The sequence below is a fragment of the Apis florea genome, unplaced genomic scaffold (assembly GCF_048593485.1).
Source record: "Apis florea isolate Af1SG1 unplaced genomic scaffold, ASM4859348v1 contig_3081_pilon, whole genome shotgun sequence".
NCBI lineage: Eukaryota > Metazoa > Arthropoda > Insecta > Hymenoptera > Apidae > Apis > Apis florea.
The window spans coordinates 2394029-2420000 of record NW_028256703.1 but is presented as its reverse complement, the minus strand read 5'-3'; the positions used below and the strand labels follow the sequence as shown (position 1 = coordinate 2420000).

General features: G+C 44.8%; 2 protein-coding genes across 9 annotated transcripts in view; both read right to left on the bottom strand.

The window, feature by feature from the left end:
• Nucleotides 1-15287, bottom strand: part of LOC147657519 (uncharacterized) — a 21549-nt gene extending 6262 nt beyond the window's left edge. Inside the window, exons 1-2 of the mRNA XM_086908988.1 lie at nucleotides 15002-15287; nucleotides 6394-7865 (exon numbers count right to left, since the gene is read on the bottom strand). Of these exons, the coding sequence (XP_086765114.1) occupies nucleotides 6394-7865; nucleotides 15002-15287 (1758 nt within the window). The remainder of the gene's footprint in view (nucleotides 1-6393; nucleotides 7866-15001) is intronic.
• sei (potassium voltage-gated channel seizure) overlaps nucleotides 1-25972 on the bottom strand; it is a 104587-nt gene that overhangs the window by 32419 nt on the left and 46196 nt on the right. For 7 of the 8 annotated variants that reach the window (XM_086908997.1, XM_086908999.1, XM_086909000.1 and 4 more), the window contains exons 7-8: nucleotides 23853-23977; nucleotides 23657-23737 (exon numbers count right to left, since the gene is read on the bottom strand). In XM_086908997.1, coding sequence (XP_086765123.1) covers nucleotides 23657-23737; nucleotides 23853-23977 — 206 coding nt within the window. Of the gene's footprint in view, nucleotides 1-23656; nucleotides 23738-23852; nucleotides 23978-25855; nucleotides 25925-25972 lie in introns of all 8 variants that reach the window. The other variant, XM_086909001.1, reaches the window with a different exon arrangement.

The following is a 25972-nucleotide window of genomic DNA, read 5'->3' as shown; positions in this document are numbered from 1 at the left end:
TCTCAACGGCTTATCTTCGTTCACCGCTTGTAAAGTCGAATCCAATTAAGGACGAAACCCTATCGCGAGGGTTTGTACCCACCTGGGAGGAGGGAGAGAGAGAGAGAGAGACCCCTTGTCCCGTCTAGGGTTGGCAAGCCGCGTGATTCATCGTTGAAAAGCTTTGTGGAAAAATTGGCGGATCCGTGGCTGGATTCGTCCTCGTGGCGTGTCACGTCCCCTCTCGAGCCCGCCGATCCATCGTACGTGGCGCAATTTCGCCAGGACAAAAGAGTTGCTGAATGAACTCGAAATGCTTCGTGCCGGTGATAGCCAGATAGGGCCTATCCTGGGAAACGATAGGAGGAAGGAAGAGAGAGAGAGAGAGAGAGAGAGAAAGAGATTCAATCGATGCTCGATCACCGTTTTTTCGATCGAACAGACGAAACAAATTTCGATTCCTCCAAGCTTTCTCTCCACCGAGAAGAGAAGATGCACTCGAACGAATCGCGGCCAACTCGATTTGTTGTTTTCGCTCGTCGAGCGACGAATGAGAGGAGGACTGGATTCGGCCGAGGAGAGGATTATTCCAGCGCGGCGGATCTAATTTCGGCGGAGCTTCGCCGCCCGAACGCGAGCGTACGCGCGTCAAAACTGAAGGAGGAGAGAGGAAGCCCGGTTCGAACGGCGCGGATTCCAAGAGGCGCTTTCAGAAAACATCTGCCCCCGGCGTACGCTCGAGCCGAAACTGCTGCTGCGATGAGCGCGACCATTTTATTTTATTTCTCTACGATACGCGTCCAATTTCTCGAAACAAACACGATTGCATCTCCAAGAAATTTTCTCAATGTCGACAATTATCTTTGGACGAAAACATTTCTTTGGCGAAAATTATTTCTTTATAATTCTGTTTCGGTTGTGTTATTTGCGACTCCGCGTTTATTTTTCCTCGAACGTGGAAGAAACGGCGTTTACTCTCGATTGCATCTCAGAAGAAATTTTCTCAACGTCGATAATTATCTTTCGACGAAGAAATTTGGCGAAAATTATTTCTTTATAATTTATAATTCCGTTTCCGTGTCATCCGCGACGCCACGTTTATTTTTCCTCGAACGTGGGAGAAACAGCGTCTCGACACGATTCCATCTCCAAGAAATGTAATTTTCTTAATGTCTTTAAGATAATTATCTTTAAACGAAGAAATTATTTCTTTATCCGCGAAATAATCGGTGTGTTATCTTTTAATTACGAACGCTCCGTCTACGAAGTAATTTTTTCCACTTTGTAAACCTTTTTGGGGAATAATTTCGGGGAAGATTAATCTTTTATCCGTGAAATAATTTCCGTTTTCCGTTAGAATTATTCCTTAACTCGATATTTTCATCGACGAAGTAACTCTCTTTTTGCCCGAGTGCTTTTCGTCTTTCTATTTCGAATGCTCCATCTATGGAATAATAATTTCTGCCCTCGAATATGCTTTAAATTCAGCGTAATCACGGTAATTAAAAAAAAAAAAAGATAGTTAATCAATCGTTCAACACATCTTATGAATCTCGTTGGCAGAGTGTTTAATCTCGCTTGACGCTTTCATACATGGAACAACATTTCCATGCGGTTAGAAATTATCTCGCGTTTAATTCGTCTCGGCGAATAACATTTCTCAAATGTTCGAGGAACATATCTTAGAATAGAACAGTTTGAAAAAATGACGCGAGACGAGATACGATCGCGTTTTAAATGCCAAAAGCTGCAAGTTTCGCCCCCCCCCCCTTTCTATTCGATCGCGACGTAAATCATGATGGACGTGAATTCGATATTCGAGGTGTATTTGGGGAGGGGAGGACAATGGTGGAAAATATTTGGCCCGGAAGAAAGCGGGAGAAAGGTGAAAACGTCAGCTGAAACGTAAGTCGTGCAACTTAAATTCTTCCGGCCTGGTGCGTTTAATGTCGCGACTTTGTGGACATTTCGCTTCTGCGTGTAATAAAACAAGGCTTAACCCAATTGCGCGTAGCAACACCGCTTCCATTTTCATACATGCATGCATACATACACACACATATATATTTATATATGTGTGCAATTTTGTAACGATGACAACTCACTGTTTCAAATCACTGTTTAATTGCAAAGCTACTCCATCAATTACACAATCAATATCTCGTCAAACTTTAAAGTTTTAATCTCCAACCGAGTTTGTACGACGACGTAATTGCAACGCGACACGCAACGAACACTTTTTGCGCTCTTACATTTTAATAATACCGTTTTTCCAACCTTGGTATGCACCAAGAAATTTCCTCCATCCTTATTCTACGTTTCACGTTCACGAAAATGTAATTTGAGAACAATATGAAAAAACGAAATGGTCCATCTCTTCTAAATCTCATCTTTGAAATCGGCTCGTAATCGATGGAAAACGATCGGGTTCCTTTTCGTTCTAGGAGGGAATAAAATAAAAGACGAGTTCGAAACTGAGGGGGAAAGCACGCGAGAAGGAATGGAAGATGCGACAAGGATCGTTGAAAAATTGTTCGAGCATGGGTGACACGAAAAGAAAAAGGGAGACGCACGGGTGTTGTAACGTTAACACGGCTGACATCCGGCCTGGAGCGGTAATGAGGCGCGTCGTAAAAATCAAAAATAGAATTCTGCAAATCACTCGAGGTTTAAATCGTACTGACATCAATGACATGGGGGAAATCATCTTCCGTTGCGATGGAATATTTTCAGAAATGTTTCGCGCGGCAAGAAGGGAAGAAAGAAAGAGAGAAAGAAAGAAAAGATTTGAACGAGTATATAGGATGGGCGAAAAGTTTCTTTGCGCCTTCGTTCCTCGGTTATTACGAATTTCAATGCACTTTTCACAAGTCTCTCCTCGATGATAAAATGGTTAAAACATTAGGTTGAAATGTGAACACGTATGTGACGCACATGAGTTGATACGTGGCCAATTCTTTAATACGACGTGCGAATATATAATATTTATTTATCGATCGCAAACTATCGAAAGGTCACACTGGTACGCACTCCATTGACATTTTACCTAGCATGCTAGGCAAAATCTATTTTTGCATTAATCTCGCAGTGAAAACAATTTTTCTGTATATATTTTAAACACGATCGTGAACAAACGTTCATTCTCTAGGAAAAAGTATAATAAATAAAAATACCCAGATCTTCGTGAAAAGATCCTGATCCTTTGCGCCGATCTATTTAATCGCGACACGACAACTCGATCGAGCATAAAAGAAGATTCCTTCCATTGCACGATTTCAACGTGAATTCTTTCACGATTATCGATAATCGATTAACGAATTATCTTTGATCGGACAAATTTTCTTCGCAAAAATTGGCGAATTACATTGTTCAGTATTGATCTCTGAAGACTTCATCGATCAAGCTGTACAAATTTGTACAAATTTCCATAAATTTGCACAGAAATAATGATCACACGATCTTCCAACTTTTCCTAATCTTCGATTCTGAACTTCGAAGGACGACGACTATGCACGATGACTTAAAAATCCCTTCGACGGAAATTCAATTTTAGACATTCGAACGAGAGAATCTCTCGTAATTACAAAAATCGTTCCAAGGAAATTATATATTCTCAGCGATCCTGAAAACCTAAAAACCGATTATACACCAGCTTTCATAGAACCTCGTCGCATTTATAGATCTCCCTCCCCCCTCCTTCCATCCAAGGAGGAGGAAATTTCAAATCGTCCACTCCCGCGGAAGAAAAGGGCTTTCACGCGGCCCGTTTCTCCACTTTCCTTTCTCTTCTGTTCCTCGTGAAATGCCGTTCAATCGAATCTCACCGGTATTACCGGGCTCGACCCCCGACAAATCGAATGAGAAACGGGTGAAGAAAGAAAGAAAAAAAAGAAAGGAAAAGAAAAGAGAGAGGGGGAGGAAAAAAAAAAAGAAAAAGAAAAGATGGAACGATCGGCCAGAAAGAGTCGCGATACTCAAGGAAACGGCCTCGTTATTTCTAGGTAAGCAGGTAAGCGTGAGGCCGAATTAATTAAAAAACGGAACACCCTTGAGGCGGCCTGTAGAAGGAGCTGCTTAATTGTATCCGTGACTGCGGATCGGATTTTGCGGCATTCATTTCCAACCGAGGGAGAAGAGGAAAAAAAAGGAGGGGGAAAAAAAAAAAAAAAAAAAAAAAGAAAACAAGGGGTTGCCGTGTCTACGTTTTGTCTTCGAGCCGGATATTATAATAATGGGTTTTCGAGTCGCATTAAGTCGCTCGCGAATCACGCGAGACTCACGCGAGAGGCGTATCGGCTAAATTAATTCCAACCGCGTCTCCCTGCCTTTGACGTTCAATTAAATTACCACTCTCGCGCCCGATTATTGTCCTTTCCTCTCTCTCTCTCTCTCTCTCTCTCTCTCTCTCTCTCTCTCTCTCTCTCTCTCTCTCTCTCTCTTTCCTGAAAATTTCTCTCGCGAAATTATCGCAAAAGAAGAGGATATATATATATATATATATATTTATATACGTGTTCGACGTGCAGGCCTCGCACGTATATTCGCGCTAGAACGCGGTTAATTGGATGCGAACGACGCGACGAATAAATTTCTTCTTCGACCTATCCGTGTTTCACTTCACTTTTTTTTTTTTTTTTTTTTAGACGAACGTGCGATTATCATTCGAAGAGGAAATTCCTTCGAAAGTTTTTCCTTCGCTTCGTTTTATTTTTCGTTCTATTTTTTTTTTTTTTTTTCACGAGTGGAAAATGGATACGCGGGGATAACTCCTCGACTCGAGTTGAACACCAAGAATAAAAGGGGTAAAGAATTTCCCCCTCCCCGTGGATCGACCAAAGGCCCAGACGTTTTCGTTCAGGTTAGTATCGCGGCAGAATGCACGCACACACCAGTTCTGAAAATAGCGGGCATGGATGGAAACGCGCGATCCTCTTCCCGCCATAATCGTCCACGCCGTCGAACCAACTCGTCGATCTCGTGAGGGAAAACAACGTATTCGGATCCGCACACGCTCGAGTAACGCGACCGATCGTTTTCGTTTCGAGGGATTCTGAGGGACGGGGAAACTCACGAAACGTTGCACCGTTTCGAATCGATCGAAAGGGAAAACGAGAAACTCTTTCCAACACCGGCTCCAGTGTGATTTGACGTGAGAAAGAAGGTGTAGGGGGCGAGTTTGAAAGGATCAGAAAGGGGTGGATACGGAGAGGGGGAAGTTGAAGTTGGGGAGAGACGAGAATCGTCGACGAGGCGACAGGAAACTTAAGCTTAATTAACTCGATAAAGCGTGGGATTATCTGGGTCAAAATAATATTCGAATATCGCACGGCGTCCTAATGATCTCTCGTTCGTAGGTTGATCAACTTGTGAAGATTTCGAAGAAGAAGGGAAATATAAAAATAAAGTTGAAATCGTTGCGTTGTTATTGTTGTTGTTGTTGTTGTTGTTGTTATTGTATCGCATCGAATTGGACAAGATACTCGAAGAAGAAAGATGAAATTTTTCAGGAATTCGTGAATGATGAAAAATGCTTCCTCCAAGAGGCGTACGAATAAAGCGCATTGTTCGCCGATGTAGATAAGATGTGGAACGAATCGAGAACAGTTTGTTGTTGTGCAATCCTTTGTAAATCTTCTTCTTTCATAACATATTTTAAGATTACACGTGTACACGTTTAAAGTATCAGCGGTATTGAAACAAGTTTTAAATACCACTGATACGAAACTCTGAATCCCACTGAATGGTGTACCGGTATTCTTAGAGCCAAAGAACTTTACGTAAGAGCTAATCCCTCGTGATGGCCTCTTTTAAAACAAGCACCAAATCCGAGAATACAAGCTCTATTCTACCAGTGTTTCCATTTCGTGTAATACGATCTCTCTGCGATGATCGGCGGATACACCGACACCAGAAGTCTAGAAACGTGTTTCCCCCCCCGCCACTGCTAAAAATCTTCGCCACGTATATATCAAAAATAAATCCAAAAATTTATACATTTTCGAAACACGCTCTCGCTTTTGAAAATTTTACAATTGCTCGTCGAAACTGAATAAATTTCCTATTCCACAAAAAGAAGAAAACGAAAGAATTCGACGGGACGAGAAGCGTTGAGAATTTCTCTCTATTGCTTCGAAAATTCCTTGTTCGTCGCGAACAAAAAGAAAAGAAAAGAAAAGAAAAGAAAAGAAAAGAAAAGAAAAAAAACAAAAAGAAGAAGAAGAAGAAGAAGAAACGAAACAAGACGAAGACAAATTGTTGTAATTTCCTGGGACGAGGAGAAGGAGGAAAAGGAGGAGAAGGAGGAGGAGGAGGAGGAGGAGGATGAGGAATATTATAAAGATATTTGAGAAGCACGCGAGAGAGAAGTGGGCCTTAATTAATGCGGTAAACATCTTAATCAACTACTAAGAATACCTCTGCCGTGAGAGCACCCTTCAACGGCTTGGTTTGCGGCCCTCCGTTCTCCAGTAAGAGACTCTTGGTACTACCACCCTTGACCCTGACGCTGCTCCATCTCTGTCGCGGCACATCGGTCACCCTTTCGCTCCTCTCCCCCTCCTTGAGCGATCCACCTTTGACACGCAGCGCGCCGAGTACCGCGGGCGCCACGGGGACCTCCAATTGCCCCAAGAGATGCTCCGACATCGCTCGAGGGGACTTGATGCAGGTCATCGTCGTCGGGGCGAGCGTGTTTGCCGAGGATACCGACTTCACCAACAGATCCTTCCCCTCCTTCGTCCACGACGTGATCTTTCTGCCGAGGGACAAGGTGGTGGGCGCGGAGGCAGGCTTCCCCGGCCCCGATAAATCCCCGACCCCTAGCTTCCTCTCCACCGGTAACAACTCGTCGCTACCGTCCTGGATATCCTCAGCCGGTGATTTTACCGTCGACGAGCTCGACGAGGCGACGCGCTCCCGCACGCCCAACAAACGATCGACACCACCGACCGCCGAGTGTTCCCTGTTGCTGCTCGTCGTCGTCGACGACGACGAGGCGCCGGTGCTCGCGGCGCCGCCGCCGCCGGCACCTACGATCCTCCTTCTCGCGCCAAATCTCGTCAATCTGTTCCGGCACACGGTCAACGGGGTTCTCACTCCCTCGATCAACGCGTCCCTCTCCTCCGAGGACAGCTCGCTCTCCTCCTGCAAATCGGACGAGGTGCTGTCGCTTATTCGGCTCGGGTAACGATAACCACCCCCGCCCGCCTCCCTCCTTCCGTTGTCCAACGATACGTTGTCGACGACCACGGAGGGACGACGGGGCGCCAACGCTTCGAGATCGCGATCGTACGAGGATGAACTGGTTGTGGTGGTGGTGGTTGTGTTGGTGGTAGTGGTGGTGGTCGAAGCGGTGATGGTTCCAGCTTCCGCGAATACCCTCGCTGCACCGTTGGTGGACGTCGACTTGGCCAGGAAGCCCAACTTCCTCCGGGATTCCTCCTGGTGGCCACGGTGAGGAGGAGGAGGAGGAGGTGGCGGTGGTGGTGGAGGAGGAGGAGAAGCGTTCTCGGACGATGCCCACGACGACGATTGACGGCGGTGACGATGATCGCCGCGGGCGCGCTTGGTCCGCGGAGAACGCTCGGCGTACGACTCCTCCCTCGGCCAGAAGGAACCCTCGTCCGAGACGCTCGACTCCGCTACGCTCGAGTCTTGTTGCCGCGTGGAGGAGGTGCTGCTCTTGGCCGGGCACACGGGCCTGAGCGGGATCTGCTTCCTCCTTATCACGACCGGTGGCGGCAGACGATTGGTCGGCCTGCCAGCCGCCTCCAATTGACCTTTCACCGATCTCAGTGCTATCTGCTCTTCCCTCGAGGACAATCCCGGAGGCTGGGACTTGGACAGTTTTTCCTTGAACAGCTGAATTTTGGCGGAGTGTACGGTCACTTATTTCGCACTCGGATATACTCCCTCCTCCCACCCCGCTCCCCACGATCACCTGATCGCCCTTCTCTCTCGGTATTCTCTCGGTTCGTTATTATTAAACGGATCACCCCGATATGTGTTTTTCCTTTCTCTTTTCTTTTTTTCTTCTTTCGTTTCGTTTCTTTTCTTTTCTTTTCTTTTTTTTTTTTTTTTTAGCTTTTCTCTTTAGCTCCTCTAAAGGGGGGAGCAAATACAAAAGGTGCGTTTCTAATATAGGCTAATACTTTGACGTTTTCTTTGAAAGACAGTTGGGTACACGCATACATATATATATACACACACACACACACGCACACATACACACACGGTTCACCGTTCCGAATGCTCGATGGGCTGGCTGGCTGGCTGGCTCGCCGGCGGCTAAAATTCGATCCAATCTTTTCCTCTCTAATCGATGTAGCATATGTACGTTATATATATGTATATATATTTGTAATTTGCATGCGACACGTTTGAAAGGAACACGTGGATCCCTCGATTTGTGCTTCGGTATTCGTGCGCGTTAATCGTCGTGCTTGTCAATCGGAAGTACGATTCTTTTTCTTTTTCTTTTCCTCTATATTTTCTCTTTTTCTTTTTCCCTTCCACTATACGTACGTGTACGTATATTCGTCGACTCGTATATCGATCACGAACGAGCAAAATGAGATACACTTATCGGTTTACCGATTTATACCGGTATAATTGTTCGTTCGTTACTTACTTACGACAGGCCTCTCTGTTTAACCAATACCAAAAGTTACAGTAGCACGGTAAAAATCGTATCTGTCGATGGCATCGTCGTCTCAGACCTCGTTGATCATTGGACAGATCGACGGGTAATTCGTTCGTTCGTTCGTTCGTTCGTACGTTTATTATTTATTTTATTTTATTTTATTTTTGTTCTCGTTTTCTTAAAACGTCGGTATATAAAATGTAAAAGGGTCGTTGACTTAAACTTAACTGTTAATCACCCTCTCCTCTTCTTCTATCTCCTCTTCGATCTTCGAACTTCGAGATTCGATACGTGATTAGCGATTAATTAATAATTAGCAATTAGTAATACATAATGGATGGAACACGACGACAGTCTCAGTTGGGAAAAAAAGTGACTTTCTCAATTGTCAGTCTCGATCACGATTATTATTATTATTATTATTATTATTATTATTATTATTTGTTTCGTTACTTATTTCTCCTCTCCTCTCTCGCGCTCTCTGTCGCAGCATTCAACCTCCTTCTCCCCGCCCGTCCGTCTCTCTCTCTCTCTCTCTCTCTCTCTCTCTCTCTGCCTTTATCTCCGTCCTTCTCCCCACTCCTCCCCGTTTTCAGCTCGCTCTCGTCTTTCAGGGAAATATTGCGCAGTGCGCAAGGACGATATCGCAAAAAAGGAGGAAAAAGCGGAGGAAAAACAACCGAGCTTCTCTCTCTCTTCCTATTTCCTCGACCTTTCTTCCTCTTTCTTTCTCTTTCTTCCGTTTCCTTTCCCCCGCACCTCTTCTCTCCGTCCAGCTGTTCCTTCCTCGGACAACGACACGGGAAGAAGATCGACGATATCGGCGATAAAACACCGAGAGGAGACGATTTTCGAGCGGAGCGAAACTTTCAAACTTCTCTCATCCACGAGTGTGATGATGATGATGATGACGACGACGACGACGACGACGACGACGATGACGACGACGACGACGACGACGACGACGACGACGACGACGACGACGATGATGATGTTCGTCGACACGACACGACGCGATACACGGGCCCACCGCGAGAAAAGCCTTCGATGGATTTGGCACGAGCTAATACCGAGCGATCTTTCACGGATACGCGAGATTCCATCTCGTTTAAGATGGATGGAGGACCGACCGACCGACCAACACCACCGATGGAAAATACGCTTGTCCCGGTGTCCTTGTTGTTTCTCCGCTCTAGTCCAAGGCTAACCAATGATATCGCGAAATCACCAAAGGCGATCGATCTACCCTCTCCGCCCCCTCCTCTCTCTCTCTCTCTCTCTCTCTCCCTCTCCCTCTCCCCCTCACTCTGTCAACGCGATCGAAATGTTGCTGTGCGCTCGAATTGCGTGGTCGATCACCGATTCACTTCTGGACGAGTCGTTCTCCGTTTCGTCATTCGCGCGCGTGAAACGAGGGGAACAGACCGATCTCACGACACTATCGAACCAGCACAGATCACGCCGTACATCCCATACTCGTCCCGTTCGACGTGCGTCGATCTACGACCCCGAGCCACTCGCATCTTTCACTCGCGCAAGCAAGGACGCACTTCTTTCTCTTCTTCTTCTTCTCCACGAAGCACGAGGATCACAACCACGGATCACACCTTGCTGCTGCGTGTTGCTTCGCTGTCTGATCGGACGGACGACGCGGGAACGTTGCCTACGAGCGAGTCCATATTCCCGTGCGTCGATAAACAACCACGATTCACACGAGCGATCTCGAGAGATCAGATCGGCATCGACGAAACGACGCCTTTTTTCCTCTCTTCTAAAGGAACGCCACGGGTTTTTACACGATGGACAAAAGGCGCGCGCCAACTCGGTTGGCACACAGACTTCAACGAACGTCGAGATGATCTCGGGCGCACGCAGCAGGGTATCTCATGTTGGCCTGAGCGGGCTCTCCTCGGCCAGGCAAGGCTCGTGTTTTGAGAACCAGGTTAAGGGAGGCTCGTGGAACGGGCGCGTCCGCGGCTCGTCGCCTCGACTCGTTTCGCGGCCGACATTTCGGCTGTCGATCCCTTTCTCTCTCTCTCTCTCTCTTCTCTCTCGCTCTCCGGATAGGGCCCGAACGAATCACCCGATACGCGTCCCGAAACGAGCGTTGGCCGTGTTCCACGTCCGCGTCGTGGTCGTCTCTGGCTGGCCCTGGTGCAGCGTGCGTCTAATGGTGCGCCGCTCTCTCCCGTCCCAGAGGCGAGCGTCGCGTCGCGAGCGTCGTTTTCCGATGCGCGGCGTGCCGCCACCGCCGCCGAGCCGCCGACCACGACCCACCTGTGCTTATTGATTCGCGCCAGTGCCGCCAGCGTTACGCCGCCTATGCGCCTGTGCGCCCAAAGATTCTGCGCGCCCCGTGCACACCCGCTCCCATTCCACTGCGCGACGTGCACCCGCGCGCTTCTTCTTTCTTCCCTTCCTCTTCCTTTCTTCCTCTTCCTGCTTCGTCCCCCTCTGTCCTATATTTCTTTCTCTCTCCGATGATCCCAGTTAGGGATACCAATTTCTTTCTTTCTTTCGAAAAGAAACGGATCGAGGATCGATGATCGTGCATCCTCTCGATCTTGGGGAAAGGTCAGAGGTACGCTCGCCCACTTCCCGACTCTGCCCTACATTCTCGCTTTGGAACGTCTCGAGAAGAAGGTAGTTGGCTCGCGATCCTTTAGTCTCTCTCGGCCAAAGGGGAGGGAGGAATATTTATAAGCGGAAGTTATCGAAAGAGAGAGAGAAGAAGAAGGAGAGGAAGCTCCCTTTTCTTTCGATTTTTTTATCTCGCGATATTCGATACGTTCTTTTCTTTCTTTTTCTCGTTGAAACTCGTCAACGAAGTATCAACCTCGATGCGAAAGTTCGTAGATACGAGAAGAATCGTAGTCTCGTTTTTAATCGTTCGTCGTCGCTCGATGTTTCTTCGATCCAGCGCTTTTCTCTTCTTCTTCTTCTTCTTCTTCTTCTTCCATCCATCCAGAGGGATGTTCTCTCCTTTCGATCGGATGGATGTTCATTCAAGCTGGCCTAGATTTGTTTCCTTTCTTTCTTTCTCTCTTTCCCCTCCCTTCTTTCCTTCCTTTCTTTTTTTTCTCTTTCTAAGAGAGATCACATAGCGATATGCATATTTTGAAAGTTCGTAGTATCGCCGTAGTTTGAGATTCGTGCAGCTTTTATCGGACGGAGGACTTTTGTCTTGCTCGAAAAATACTCCGCGGGAGTTGTGTATATATGTGTGTATTTGTGTGTGTGTGTGTGTGTGTGTGTGTGTGTGTGTGTGTATGTTGATTCAAGACGTTGCCCTAGGCTGCGGTGTTTCTGCGACGCTTTGTGTTTTTTAAGTCTTTCCTTCTTTTTCCTTTTTTCTTTCCTTCTTTCTTTCTTTCCTCTCTCGATTTTCGGCTTCTATTCGAACACTTTATATCCCCTAAATCCTTTTTCTCCGCCCGTTAATTATCGAGCGAGATGAAAAGATTCGGAAATATTAATTTAGCGGAGAGCCATTGTGTCGCTCTCGATCGATCGGTTTAATCGGTGCGATTTCCTTCCTTTTTTGTTTCGCCATCCCTCTTCCACCTCCACCCTTTGATTAACGATCCATTCTAAACACTTAAGCAGTTCTGTATCGTACCGAAGAATCCTCTTATTTCACGCTTCTTATCGCGGGTAAACTTCTTTAAAACGTGTGACGAAAATGTGTGCCTCGTTACCCCTTCGTATCCTACCCCCTCCGTATATTATCTCTGGATGGATGGTTGTTGTAAAAAGAAAAGAAAAAAGGAAAAAAGAAAGAATACAACGACGAAAAATATCGGAAGGGTAATAAAGGAGATATGATTCGTTGGATGGAAACTAATCGGTCACTTCCAGTCGATTCTCTCTCTCTCTCTCTCTCTCTCTCTCTCTCATTATTTCTACTCTCTCCTTTTTGCCTCGATTTTATTGGCGCGTGAAACGGATATATCGCAACAACATTCGACCGTTTCGCGATCTTCTCGATCGACAACAACTGTATCGAGTGCGTATGCAAAAAAGTTTAAAACAAACTAACGGCAATTACGTCGTAAATTTCTTTTTGCGCTCCAGTTTCGAACCTTTTCCAGTTAACGACCCAATATCGCCCCTATTATTCTCCGCAAAACGCGTCCGAGTTTCCCGCATCTTGGACCAAGCCTCGAGTTCACTTGCCAACTCAACGCCTCCACTTTCCGTTTTCTTCGTCGAACCAATACCCCCTTCCTTCTTCTCCGACAATTTTATTTATAAACCTCGCGATTATTTGATTATTATCTATCTTCGTTGTACGCGACTCCTCCTCGGTCGCGAGGAACAGTTTGAAAAAGTTGCAAAGTCGAAGGGGATCGCCTTTAAATTTCCGTTTCATCACGTACACTCGTTATCGTTTCCTCCCAGAAGTGTTCTTGTAAATCAAACGAAACGTACGGTCGGAACACACACTCTTTCGCTTGTGTTTTCGCTCAATATTTGCCCACTAGACCAATCGTGATCCAATTTCATCTTTTGCCCGTTATACATGTATATATATATAAAATGTCCCATACAACGTCTCGATTCGCTTCGACTCGTAGAAATTCTATTCGGGCCAATGTGTTATTCGTTTCCATCGAGCGATTAATTCGATGTGTATAACGCGGCTTCGATTGATTCGCGAGGATGTCTCGCTTCGTTTCGGCGATTAAAATCGGGAGCGAACGTTTGCCCCAACCGATTTCCACGTAATAATTATTAATCGAACGGATATTTCCTGGTTTGATCAAATTTTCCTTCCAATTAATCAAGGAATTACTCGAGAAAATTTCCTACTCGTGAAATTTTAATCCAAATATATATATATATATATTGATTCATAAATAGGCAACTTTTTCTCATTTGGAAGCGCCACTTGCAGCTTTATTTTATTCGAGCAAAGTTTACCAGAAATATCTTATATATATATATATATTATTTAAAAGTTTGAAATATCACGTGAGATTTCACCTTTCTGGTGAAACTTTTTCCAACTTTTCGTAATATCTCGAATACAATGAAATTCGTCAGAAATACTTCGATGTAGAAAACTTTTCGTTTTCGGACCCGTTCAACCTTTCAACTTTAAAAGGGGGGAAGGGGAAAAATTCAATTTTCTTCGTCAAGAGGAAGAATTTCTATTTTTGATACACGCACAACAATTTTCAAAAAAAAGACAGAGCTTCTGCCTACAACGATGTTCCATCTTTCAATCTCTTTTCTACAATCAATGCAACATCCTCTTTAACGATTCTCGAGAACTAGAGAAGAACTACTCTCCTCTTCTTCCATTCGAGAATACAAGAAAACCTCGAAAGAAGAGCTCGCTCGACAAAGCGGCCGATTGAATACTTCGTATTCCAATTTTATTGTATCCAGCTCCCCAAGAAACTCCGGCGTATGACAACAAGGCGCATTTCCATTGCAAATTAAACGCGGGGTCCCAATTGAATTAAGTCGGCGCTGTCAATGCTCGATGCGTCGACGTCGATGCGAAACGCATAAATCACGCGATCTGGGTCGCGACCAGTCGTGGCTGACCTTGCCAAAGTGGCGGCGAAATCCGGAAACATCGATAAGCGCTAACCCAATTCGGCGGATACGCAGAAGTTATTATTGCGCCCTTAGCCGTCAACTTCTCCAACACGACGAGTGGGATACGAGTATTTTACCGGTGTCTCTTATATATATATATGCTAATAAGGATTTCGATCGTTTTATCCTTGGCGATTATTTTCGTTTATCGGTCGCATATATTCCGAATTATCGCTCGATCGATTCGAAAAGTTTACCCGTTTTCGATGAGATTTCAGAGTTTAGCCTCGAAATGGGCTATTTTAGAAATTTTTGATAACATCGAGGAAGATTTTAAAAAAGTGGAATTTCTTGGAACGATATAATATAGGGTGATAATCTGAAATATCAATAGTATTCGAGTTTAAGTGATATTGTTGTCTTTCTATTAATTTAAGGGAAGGGAAATATTCTCGATGCACGTCTGTTCCTACGTAAATCTTTTCCTGGTGAAAGACAAAGCGTTTGCACTGCTCGACGAAAGATGTCGCAAGACAAGAAGGAGATGGATAAGTTCGAATTAACGAGTGTCGTATACAATTATACATCTTATCGTGGAAAAGTTTTGCGAGATGTATATTCTCAACCACTGTAATGCAACCCCTTTATACCTCGTTTATCGTATTATAGTTCAGTATAAGTGTATATAAGTTTCATAGTATCATCGAGTTACGAAAGTATGAATAAATGATACATCGCGATGTAACGAAATGGGACGAAAAGAAACGACGATTATCGATAAATACGTATCCCCCTCCCCCTCCCCCCCGGTAATAAAGGAAGAGAAAATACGATTGGAAGTCGGGAAGATGGAAAAATGGCTCACCTGTTCAGCGCGCGGCCTGATCTTCTCCTCCTGCTCCTTGGTCAGGTCCTCGACGAGATCGTGGAGGAGCCTGATGTCTTGGGGGCTGGGGGAATCGACCCTGCCAGCCCCCACGCTCATCGCACTGTGGGGCGCCAGTTCACAAGAGTCACCAACCTCGCCCTCGGTACCCTTCTCGCTATCCTCCTCCCACCGATCCTTTTCAGACCACCCCTGCTCACTGTCGGTCACCCTTTCGTCGTCATCGCTCATTTAGAGCATTCGAGCAGCTTTCACGCGAATCGGACTCTTTCAACGCACAACACACTTTTCCACCAACGATGCGCTCTCAGTTTTTCGAACGAGGGATCGACTCGAGCTACAGCATTTCGTTCGAACTTCTTTTCCGCTTCTCTTCGATATCGTTGCTCAGATTCTCTTCGATTTCGTTGATTTCGATTTCTATTCCTTTCTTTCTTTCTTTCTTTCTTTCTTTCTTATTCTTTCTCTTTTTATTAGTATTTCTATGATATTTCTACGTATTCAAGTTCAAACTCTTTCAACTCTTGCGAAATCCGGAATCCGAGTAAAACATCGTTCGAAAACATCGTTCGTCAAATTCCTTTTGTGCTTTAAATATTTAACGAATCCAAACTTAGTTTACGTTACGATATATATATGTTTTATCGATACACGTGTGTATATATATATATATATATATCTATATATTGTATATAGGATATCTTTAAAAAAAATTTAAATTCGACTGAACAAAATTCCCTCGATTTAATTGACTGAAGTATCCTCTCTTCTCCTTTATTATTATTATCGACTATCAACACTTCCTTCTTATTCCGCGCGCAAGAGATTCTTACAAAAGATTCTCCAAGTCCCGTGGGAACTGCGGTGGTGCGCTGCGAGGTTTCCGGCTTATTGTCGAGTTGAGCAGTGATCGTGCGGAACACTTGAGGAGAGTGAGATCGGGCTTGCCTCAAACACCGTCGATATCGAGCCACGCGGCTCTTCCTCCCCCTCCCCCTCCCCCTCCACCTCCACCGCCACCACCCTTAACCAAGATCCTCATTCTTTACGAAGTCGAAGGAAAAAAGTCACAACTTCCCGAATATACGCGATGTATGCACGCGAAATAACTCGTAAAACAGTTTGTCGCACCTTTCGAATCCTCCCCTGCTACGCTGCGGTCACCTCGCCAACCACGATCATCCTCTCGTGAACGTCACTCCGAGACCGGCACTGCAACCAATTTCCCGCGTGGACGATGGACGAAACCCGGCTGCTCGTCCAATATCCAGCCGCGGAGGGCATTGCGTTCAGCCAATTGCGAGGACACGCGCGCCACTGCACGCGTCCCCGGTGCACGCGGCGGGGCAACCCTCGAAAATATATACCCTTCGATTCTGCGCGACTCGCCACACCAAACTCGGATCTAAAGCTGAGAAATAATGTAACGCGCCACCGCACGGGGGGAGGGTGCTAGGAGGGTATAAGCTGCACCGGGCGGGTTGCACGATTGCGACCAAGGACGTTGATGCGAGTCATTGATGCGGCCGCGACCTTGTGGTCGATCGCCTCGCGTGGAAAAAGGGTGAAACAGTTTCGAGGTGTCCGTCGACGAGTAGTCGGCGGTGGATCGTTAGAGAAGGGTGGGGACCGAGTCTTTCTTTTCGTCTTCTTCGTTTCCTCGGGGAAAGAAAGATCGATTTGGTTGATCGAGGTTGATTATTAATGTCGATGTTGTCGTGTGCACGCCTTGTCTACGCCGGGGAGAAACGTTGTTCTCGTGTAGGGGATGATTAGGGTATTTATATTTGATCGCAATCGATATCGGTGAAATGACGAAATAATGCATCGCTCGATCTTGTTGTTCGTTCGAGAATGTTTTTTGAAATGATCGATGGAAGGGGGGATGGAAGTGGTTCGAACAGGTACGAATGCTTGGACGATGCGCGTAATTTAAAGCGAATAATGATTTTTATATATATATAATGTAAGTACTCGAGCATTGAGATTGATGGAATAATAATTGACGTGGAAGGAATAAATGTTTGAAATGGCTATAGGCGGATTCGATCGAGTCGTTTCCACGAGGGATGCAGCGTCCTATCGATTTTTCGAAAACTCGTGTTAACCTTGTGCGATATTTCGTGTCACGCGTAACAAAGCTGCCATTCTCTATCGTGACGAGACAACGCGCTTTTAAAATTTAAGAGAAACCACTTGAAAAGAAAAAAAAAAAAAGAAGAAGAAAGGATAATCGAACATAAAAGTTCGAAGAAAAATATTCACCAAAAGCGTATTCGGAAAGCGTTTCTATCTTCAAAAATTAAAAATTCGATCCACCATCCGGGTCTAAGCGCGGGATTCGACTGACCGTCTACTCGACTACGTTCGACACCACTGTCAACCAACGAGTTGCTCGACTTCTAACCGATCCAGGTGCAACTTATATAAGGCTCGACCACCACTGTACCCCGTTTCTCGATTATTTGAATGCACGGATCGTGGGCGGAGGACACACAAAAGAGAAACATTTTTCCACCCACCCCGATCGCATATCTGGCTTCGGTTACCAAGGTGTCTTCTGGGTCGAGATATATTTTGGCAGGTGGCCCGCGCTTCGCGATCGAGGGCATTGATTTTATCCACGAAAGGAAAGCGGAAACCTTCCTTCCTTCCTTCCTTCCTTCCTTCTCCACGGATGGCATTTCGCGTGTGTCCTCCGCGACATTCTATACATGTGCGCGCACCACGACTCTCCTCCCCTCCCTCCGATCCTATTTAGCATCCTCGTTAGGGCGAGTATCGGCCGAGAACTCGTTCGACTCGTGTCCTTCCCATCTTGCCCTACATTTCCGCCTTTCCATCCTGGGCGCGGCCATTTTAAATCCTACACCCTCCTTGAATTTGAACGGGGTGAGAAGACCACAATCGGACCACAGAGAAATTTCATCGTATTCTCGGATACGGGTGTGGAAGATTTTGAAATTCTTCGATTTTCGCTCGATCGAATTGTCACGCGTCGGTCAAATCGATTCGATCGCGATAAAGTTCGATAGATCTGGAATCAGGCGACAGGAGAGCGATAAGCCTAGTTAACCGTACCGATAACTCTATGCTCGGTCATCGATTCTTCGCCATAGATAGACCATGATCCGAAATCCGTGGCGTTCCCTTTGCATCGACCCGATTTACCTTGGACCACTTCATCGGGCCAAGGATATCCTCGGCTGGCAAACTTTGGTCCAACTAACGGGAAATTACCGCCATTTTGTTAGCTCGAGCACCGATCGAGTACTGTTACGCGAACGCTCCAAGCACGTGGGGGGATGGTCTCGCGATTAGCTGGAGCTTGCCAAACTATCTTGCTCCAAGGTAAACGAGGTAAACGCGAATAACGTTCGATCCAACCGATGAAATCCAATCGATCGACGATCAATTTTCACTTTCAACTTACGTCGAAACTTGTCTTGAATCTTGACAGGGACACGCGCGGTTCGAACTTTAGGCTAGCCTTGTCTACGACCCCTCGAACGCGGATATACTATAGAAAAAAAAAAAAAAAAAAAGAAAAAATAAAACTTTTCGAGAATGATAGACACAATAGACACAACACGATCGAGGACGCGAACGAATTCGTTCGTTCCACCTTGTACGCTTCAACCTCCGAATTTACCCTTCCTCGTTCCGTACGAATCGATCGATGATCACGACCTATCTCAACTCAACAAACGTCCAATCCGGAGGATGACACTGAGCGAAGAGTTGTGCGATTTGTGCCCGACACCGTCCTTCCTCCTCTCCCTCCCCTCCCCTCCGTGGCTCGACCGAGGGGTTGACAACTCGCCACGTAACTCGACACGATTTTCTTTCCGAGTCTGTCATCGATCAAACGCGATCCAACCGATCGGATTAACCGTCCCTGCTGCACACCACTCGATAATCTTCCGCGTGAATTTCTCTCTCTCTCTCTCTCTCTCTCTCTCTCTCATCTCTCTCTCCCTCACCCCCCCTCTCTCTCTCGCTCTCGCTCTCTGTTTTCCTCGACCCTCCCTCGATCCATTCTCCCTTTTTCGCTCGCATCGGGGAATGAAACGCGCGCCATCCCCCATTCGTTGGACGAGAATACGATGAACGGCCGCGAACGCTTCGATCGTGGTGACACGCGCAGCCCGGCCTTTTTTCAGTCTTATTCACCGTTTACATGTGCTCTCTGCGCTCCTTCAGGGACGATGTGGACGGAGTGGCGACGGTGTAACCTGCCGGGCAGGACGGGGGATACTGCGACACTGACAATAGCGCCTTCTATCGGCGAGCCTCTGCCAACCACCCCTCCTTTCCCTCCAGCGCACCTTCCACACTCCCCATCGCTCCCTCTCGCTCGCTCTCTCTCTCTCTTCGATCAACGCTATATACGCCCTCTCTTTTACACCGCTCCTCGGTGTATCGCCGTCCCTTTTACCCTCGCGCTTCGCTCGTTCTTTCTTCCGGGATCGCCTTCTCTCTCTCTTTCTCTCTTTTACCTCCTTGCTCTTCTTTCGTTTCTCCTCCTCTTTCTTTCTTTTCTTTCTTTTTTCTCTCCCTTTCCCCTCCTTCTTTCTCCGCTGCTGCTTCTTCTCTTGGATATTGGGATATTCGTTTTATCGAAGATTCCTTGTCGTTCTGGCCAGCGATGCTTGGAGATCTTAATATAGATTGGTGTCTTTTCTCTTCGTTGCGAATTTGCCACAGCAAATTTTTCCTTTTTTTTTTTTTGTTTCTTTTCATTTTGGAACAATAATTTTTATTATTCTATGGGATACTGTTTTTTTTTATTGTTTTCGGAAGAGTGTTATGTATATATCCGTCGTCTGATCAATGCAGCGTTCGTTCCACTGTTTGGATTCGAAGGAACATCTTTTTTCCTTTGATTCAAGGATTGGCTCTCGCCTCGTTGCTATTACACGGCAATATTCGACGTTGTCACTCGTCGCTTTAACGAGACGATCTTTGTTCAGAGTGATGTAATTACACGATAATTAATCTCCAGTTAATTAATCCTTTTAAATTTTAAATTTCGCGGACAATTTTTTACGGTTCAGAGATAACAAACGCGGTTTAAGGGGTTATTTTTTACAAAGAAACGCGATTACCCCATCACACGCTTCGATTATTCAACGTAACGAACCGTGTAATAATATTTTTCTTGTGCGAAATCTTGTGCACAAAATACACGATTCGATCGAACAATTTACCCTTTTTTTTTTCAAACAATCTTTGCGATCATCCGAACCAATCTCCCGAATCTCAAATTCAAAAAAAAACATACGATAATAGAAAAAAAATCTCTTCCCTCCTTTAAAAACGAGAAGAGAAAAATATCATCGAACAAATCGACGATTGATAGAATCGCGATCGTCTTAAACTTTCGGGATCGTCTTAAAATTTCGCCTTAAACTTTCGTCTTAGACTCGAGGGGAGGGTATTTTACGAATAATTTTACAAATTGTTTCTTCGTTGGTTATCGAAGAAGATCGTGGGCAACCGTTTGTCGGCGGCCAACAATAGGCGTGTCTTTAATCCAGCGTAATAGTTTCCGCGACGATCGTGGCAACAACGTTGCTCGAGGCCTGTGACGAGGGGCGCGGTATCGGTTATCGATATCGTCGGCTTCGATGTAAATAGCTTGGGTGCAACGATGATGAGCTTGACCGATCGAATGTCGAGGGGGAAAAACCATTCTGTTGCCCGCATTTCGTCTCGACGAGAAAGAGCGCATCGATCGGATCAAAGATTCACGGAGGAAAGTATCGCGACGACAAATTGATACCATTAAAAATATCATCGAGCCGATAAAGTGGGAAGCGATTTCGAGGAAACGGCTGTTCAACGATTGTTCCAACGGTTTGCGAACGAAAAACTGAAATATTCCTCTTTTCCGTATTTGTAGTGGGAGAAAGAAAGATGGAGAAAACTATTCGTTTGGTAATTGCTCTGCTTGAAACGTAACGTTTTTCAAATTATTCGAGGCGTTTATTCCATCTTTTATCAATGAAAAATTCTTCTCTCTCTCGTCGCAAAGCAAAGACAAAATTGCCGTAACTGCGGCCATATCGTATCGATTACGAAGTTTCCCCCAGTTTCGTATGCACGAAAAAATTTTGTGAAACTCGGTTAAGGGGATGATCCGATGGAAAGATTCGATGTCGATTCGATCGTAACGTTGTGAAATTAGCTTAAACCATTATATATATATATAACATGTATCTATCCATCGAAATCCTGTCCCCCTCGAAAATCATCGAAACATCGAGTGTTTGCTCTATTTTCACGATCTGTATAAACGGGTCAATCAAGTTTATCACTTTAACACGTGCTTGTAAATACGTGCCAAACGCGTTATTCGTGTCGAACGAGCTCTTTCTCCACGACCAGTTGAAAGTCTCGAGACGACATTTGACCCTCTACAAGTCGATAAGCGTGTCGGCTACGAGGCATCGCCGCTATTTCAAACAAGGAAAATGTTTAAAGGCCGGCGGTCTCCCCGGCGGAGGAGGAGGACCGATCAAGTGGGCTTCTCACCATCCATCCATACGATCCTCGGGCCGAGGAGAAAAGCAATGACGAGAGCAAAGTATATGCCGCCACTTGTTCCCGTCGCCGACGGAAATCTTTCTTCACCGGGGAGAGTCAACTCTTCTTACCCTCTCCCTCCTCGAGAGTTATAAATTATTCGGCAACCTGTCGTCGCGTGGTATCGATTTTTATACGATTCGGTCGTCGTTTCGATTGGAATAATCAATCAAGACGGACAGAATGATTTCGAACGACATCACCATTTTCACGATTTTAATTTTTAAGAACGAGAGATTCCATCTTCTCGTGTCGTTTGTTTTTCAATTTAAATTCTCTTACCTCGGCAAGAGATCGAAATCAATGATCGAGATATTTTTTACACGTTCCCTCTTTTTACACGTGAAATTGTTCCCACCAAGGACGGAGGGAAGAAATTTGGCGAGACGGGGAATTTTTGGAGAAGGCTCGGTATTATACGGCACAAAATCGGCACCAATTTGTGGAAATCCAGGGTGTGCGGGGTATTCCCGCCCCCGGCGACTGCGGCGCAGACTGATTGGCGCCAGCCGGGGCCGCGTTACCACGGGGTGTCATGATAAACGTCCTACCACTCTGCCACATGATTGGCAACAATGCTGTGAATTTCGTTCGAAACAACTGTATCGCTCCTCTACGAGACCTAGAAACTATAAATAGCGATACTGGGTCAGTATTTTTCCAAGGAAAAATAACTTGTGTTCCGCTATTGCATTTTTCTTTTTTTTTTTTTTTGTCTTTCTTTTTTGAAATAACACGTAACACGTTTGGTGTGTCATAAAATATTCATTCCTTCACTGGCGAAGAATAAATATAGATGTTTGTCAGGGGAGAACAGGTGGGAGGATGGTACGAAAGGTAATATATGCATTGCACATTGTGATCGATAAAACAATGCAAGGGTGGTACATGAGCGCATTTTTAAATGACCTACATAGAATTCTTCGTCTCTTTTCTTTCGTCTCCGAGAAATGAAATTTCTTGGCAGATGGATAGATGGACAATCCAACATTATCTTTTCGCTATTTATACCATCCCCTGCCCCACCACGACGCGTTCCTTCAAACGGATTCGCCCGCTCGTTTTCGAGCGGATCGATATTTCCATATCTCGTAGAATTGGGAAAGATTATATTTTTCTTTTTCTCGTCGGAGGATAAAGGAGGACAAGGATCTTTCTCCGTGGAAATTTCATTGGCGGAACGATCTCGATCGACGAATATGGAGATCTTCCGTTTTCAGTGATGCGAGATGAAATATGCCGGACAAGTGTTCCTGGGAAATGGACGTGGTGGTGCATGTCGATCAAACGAGGTCACGGAATAGAGGAGAAATAAACCGAATAACGCTAAACTTTCGAAGATATTCAGCGTTAATAAAGGAGCTTACTGGAAAACAATTTGCAAGACGAGGAAACAAGCGTCGAAACACAAAAGGTTATAAAGGCTTCGCGTTCTGAGACGATTACTTCGAAACTTGGATCGCTTTGTTAAAGACACGACTGATTTCATCTTTCCCTGAATCGAGTCGAACTCGGATAAGAAAACCCCCATTTCGTCTTCTCTTTCGAACCGTTAAAAAAAAAAGATTTACTTTCGAAGAAGAAACATTTCCCTTACGAGGAAAATTCTCCTATCCAATGCAAAACTTCCTTCCAAAGGAATCAAAAGTTTTCTCGAGGAACGATATTTTTGCCGCCTCGTGTCAAGAATTCAAGAAGGACAAGAGGAGGAAAAAGAAAAAAGAAGGAGAGAAATCAAAGAACGCGACGGCGAAGAAATTTTTTTTCTCTGGATCGGAATTTTTCTTTTCCCCTCCCAAAAAAAGTCCCCCAAGATAACGTGACGTTGTTAAAAGTCGAAAAACGAATTGGTCTAACGAGAATGTTCCCCCTCCTCGGCCAAAAGTACCAAGGTTTGCACGTAGATTCGCGCCATCTCGTAGGCTGCTGACTTTCGCCCAACGCGTGTTTTCCAAACTAAAATCCGACCATCGAGACGATCGAGGGAAATCCCATTGGAAATCGTGGCTTACCTGGGCTACCTTTTCTCCCATGTTCGACGTGTGCATCGCTCCTTGGAAGTATTTCGCGGACCCGTTGTCCTGCAAGGAGAACTGCAAAAACGCGAAAACGAAGCATCAAGATCGACCATCCTTTTTTTTTTTTTTTTTTAGAATTAACAAGCCGAATCCGATAGAAGATCGGATCGGTAGTTTTTTCGGCACTTACTTTGTGTTTGATGGAATCTGGCCCCATCTGGCTGAGGGATGGCGACTTCCGGTCTTTGGACATCCGCCATTTTTGCAAGTCACTTTCGGACGCGACGCCGGGAAAGATTTTCGAATGTTTAGTTGCTAGAAACACAGAATATCGGCGTCAGACGGGACTCAGACGAGGATGTTATCGTATATATTTCACGATATATCTCGTTATCCTATTGTCAAAACTATACTGTGTGAAATACAGGCTCGATTCAAATCAAAACTAAATCCAACGGTGTCTCGGAAAAAATGATTACGGTAACGGTGATTTGATCTGGCGTAACTAATCTGTATGTTCGCGCGTATAACAATTTGCCAAACAACTTCACAATGCAATCTTTTTTTTTTTTTTCTTTTCTTTTTTCTGGTTTGTCGAAGCTTTCGAGGCGTAAGAGAAAGAAAAAAAAAGGAGAAGAAGAAAGAAGAAGAAAGAAAAATCGATCGATTGATCGACGTCTAAGAAAAAATTGATACCGTAGAGAATTTGAAAGAGAAAGGCTCGATCTTGTCGATGTTAACGCCTGAACAAAGTCTGTCTTGCTAATCAAATCAGTTACAACCACTATTCTAAAATACGGTCAAAATAGTAAGCACACAGATATAAATCTCGAATGATAGATAAATTGTCGTCTATTTATTTTACAAAAAAAATAACGGTTTTACCAACGAAAGGTTTCATTACTGAGTAGAAAGAGAAAAAAAGAGAAAAGGTAAAAGAAGAGAGTGGTGGAAAAGAGCCTACGTACGGTGTAGGTATATTCGTGGAACAAGAAGAAAATTAAAATGAAAAGAAAGAAGAATAAGGAAAACGAAACAACCGAGCCTATATCTCGATCTAAAAGCGTTATAAATAGTGTGTTCGTTATTGGGTTAAGTCAATTCTGCACTAAAAGCTGCATACCTGTGAAAGAAAGATCGTTTAATTGTAAAAAAGACCGTGTAATTATTCATAGAGATGACAATGCGATAATTTCTACTTTCTGCAAGATGATATGTGTATATATATATATATATATTTATAATATTTATATATACATATATATATATATAATGTATATGTATGTATGTATACATAAGTGTTATATAGATATACATGAAGACAGGGAAGCATGGGAAATCTTTATTCTAACGCGATGATTTGTACAATGACGCGATTGTAATCTCCCTTCTCGAGACCGTCCCCGATATAATATCTTATTATCCGGAAATCGAACCGGATATAATTCGTTTGAATGGAAAAGAAAGAGAGGATGAAGAGAAGAAAGCCGTGTAAATAGAAAAGAAAAGGAAAGAAAAAAAAAAGAGAAATTCAGCCAATTTCTTTTGCCCCATCGCGTGATAAAAAAGCGTAATTAACAAGTTCAAGTTAGCTCCCATGCTTCGATCAGCCTTCCGTACTCCATGGATTCTCTCCGGATAATCATCACGAAGCCATCCTCCGCGCAAATTTTTTCAGATTTCAGACAATTTTCCCTTCGCGATGGGAGTACAAAATGGCTGACCGAGCGATGCTACGGTGCTCGTCTTGTAAACGGTATACAAATAGTATACGAGAGAGAGAGAGAGAGAGAGAAATGGGGAGGAGGAAGAAAGAGGGATGAAGATTGGAAGGTGATGCGTTGCTAAAGAAAGAAAAAGACGAAAGGAGAGAGAGAGAGAGAGAGAGAGAGAGAGAAGTTCACGAGTGTGAAGTGGATACAGAGAGAATGTAAACGAGTGTAAATAAGAGCGATACATATATATATATGTATGTATAATAATACATAATGGAGGCAGAATATAGAAAACAAGGCCTATGAAAGCTGAATCGGACAACGGTTACGTTATCTGTGGAAAAAGCTCATGACCAAAAAAAGAAAAGCCGCAAGCGCTTGGTAAGTTGTAAAAGGGGGTGCAAACTCGCCGGCGCTCGGTCGGTTAAAAAGAAAAAACGAAAAGGGGTGGCAGACGGGCTGCACCATCCTGTTTTACCTTCCGTGAGATTATCGACTGTCGCTGGTCGCCGCTCGAGGGTGACGTGTTCGCTCCCTCGGCCCGCTACTAAAATACGTTCACTGTTGTTTCACTGTTGTTTTGGATTTTCTTTTT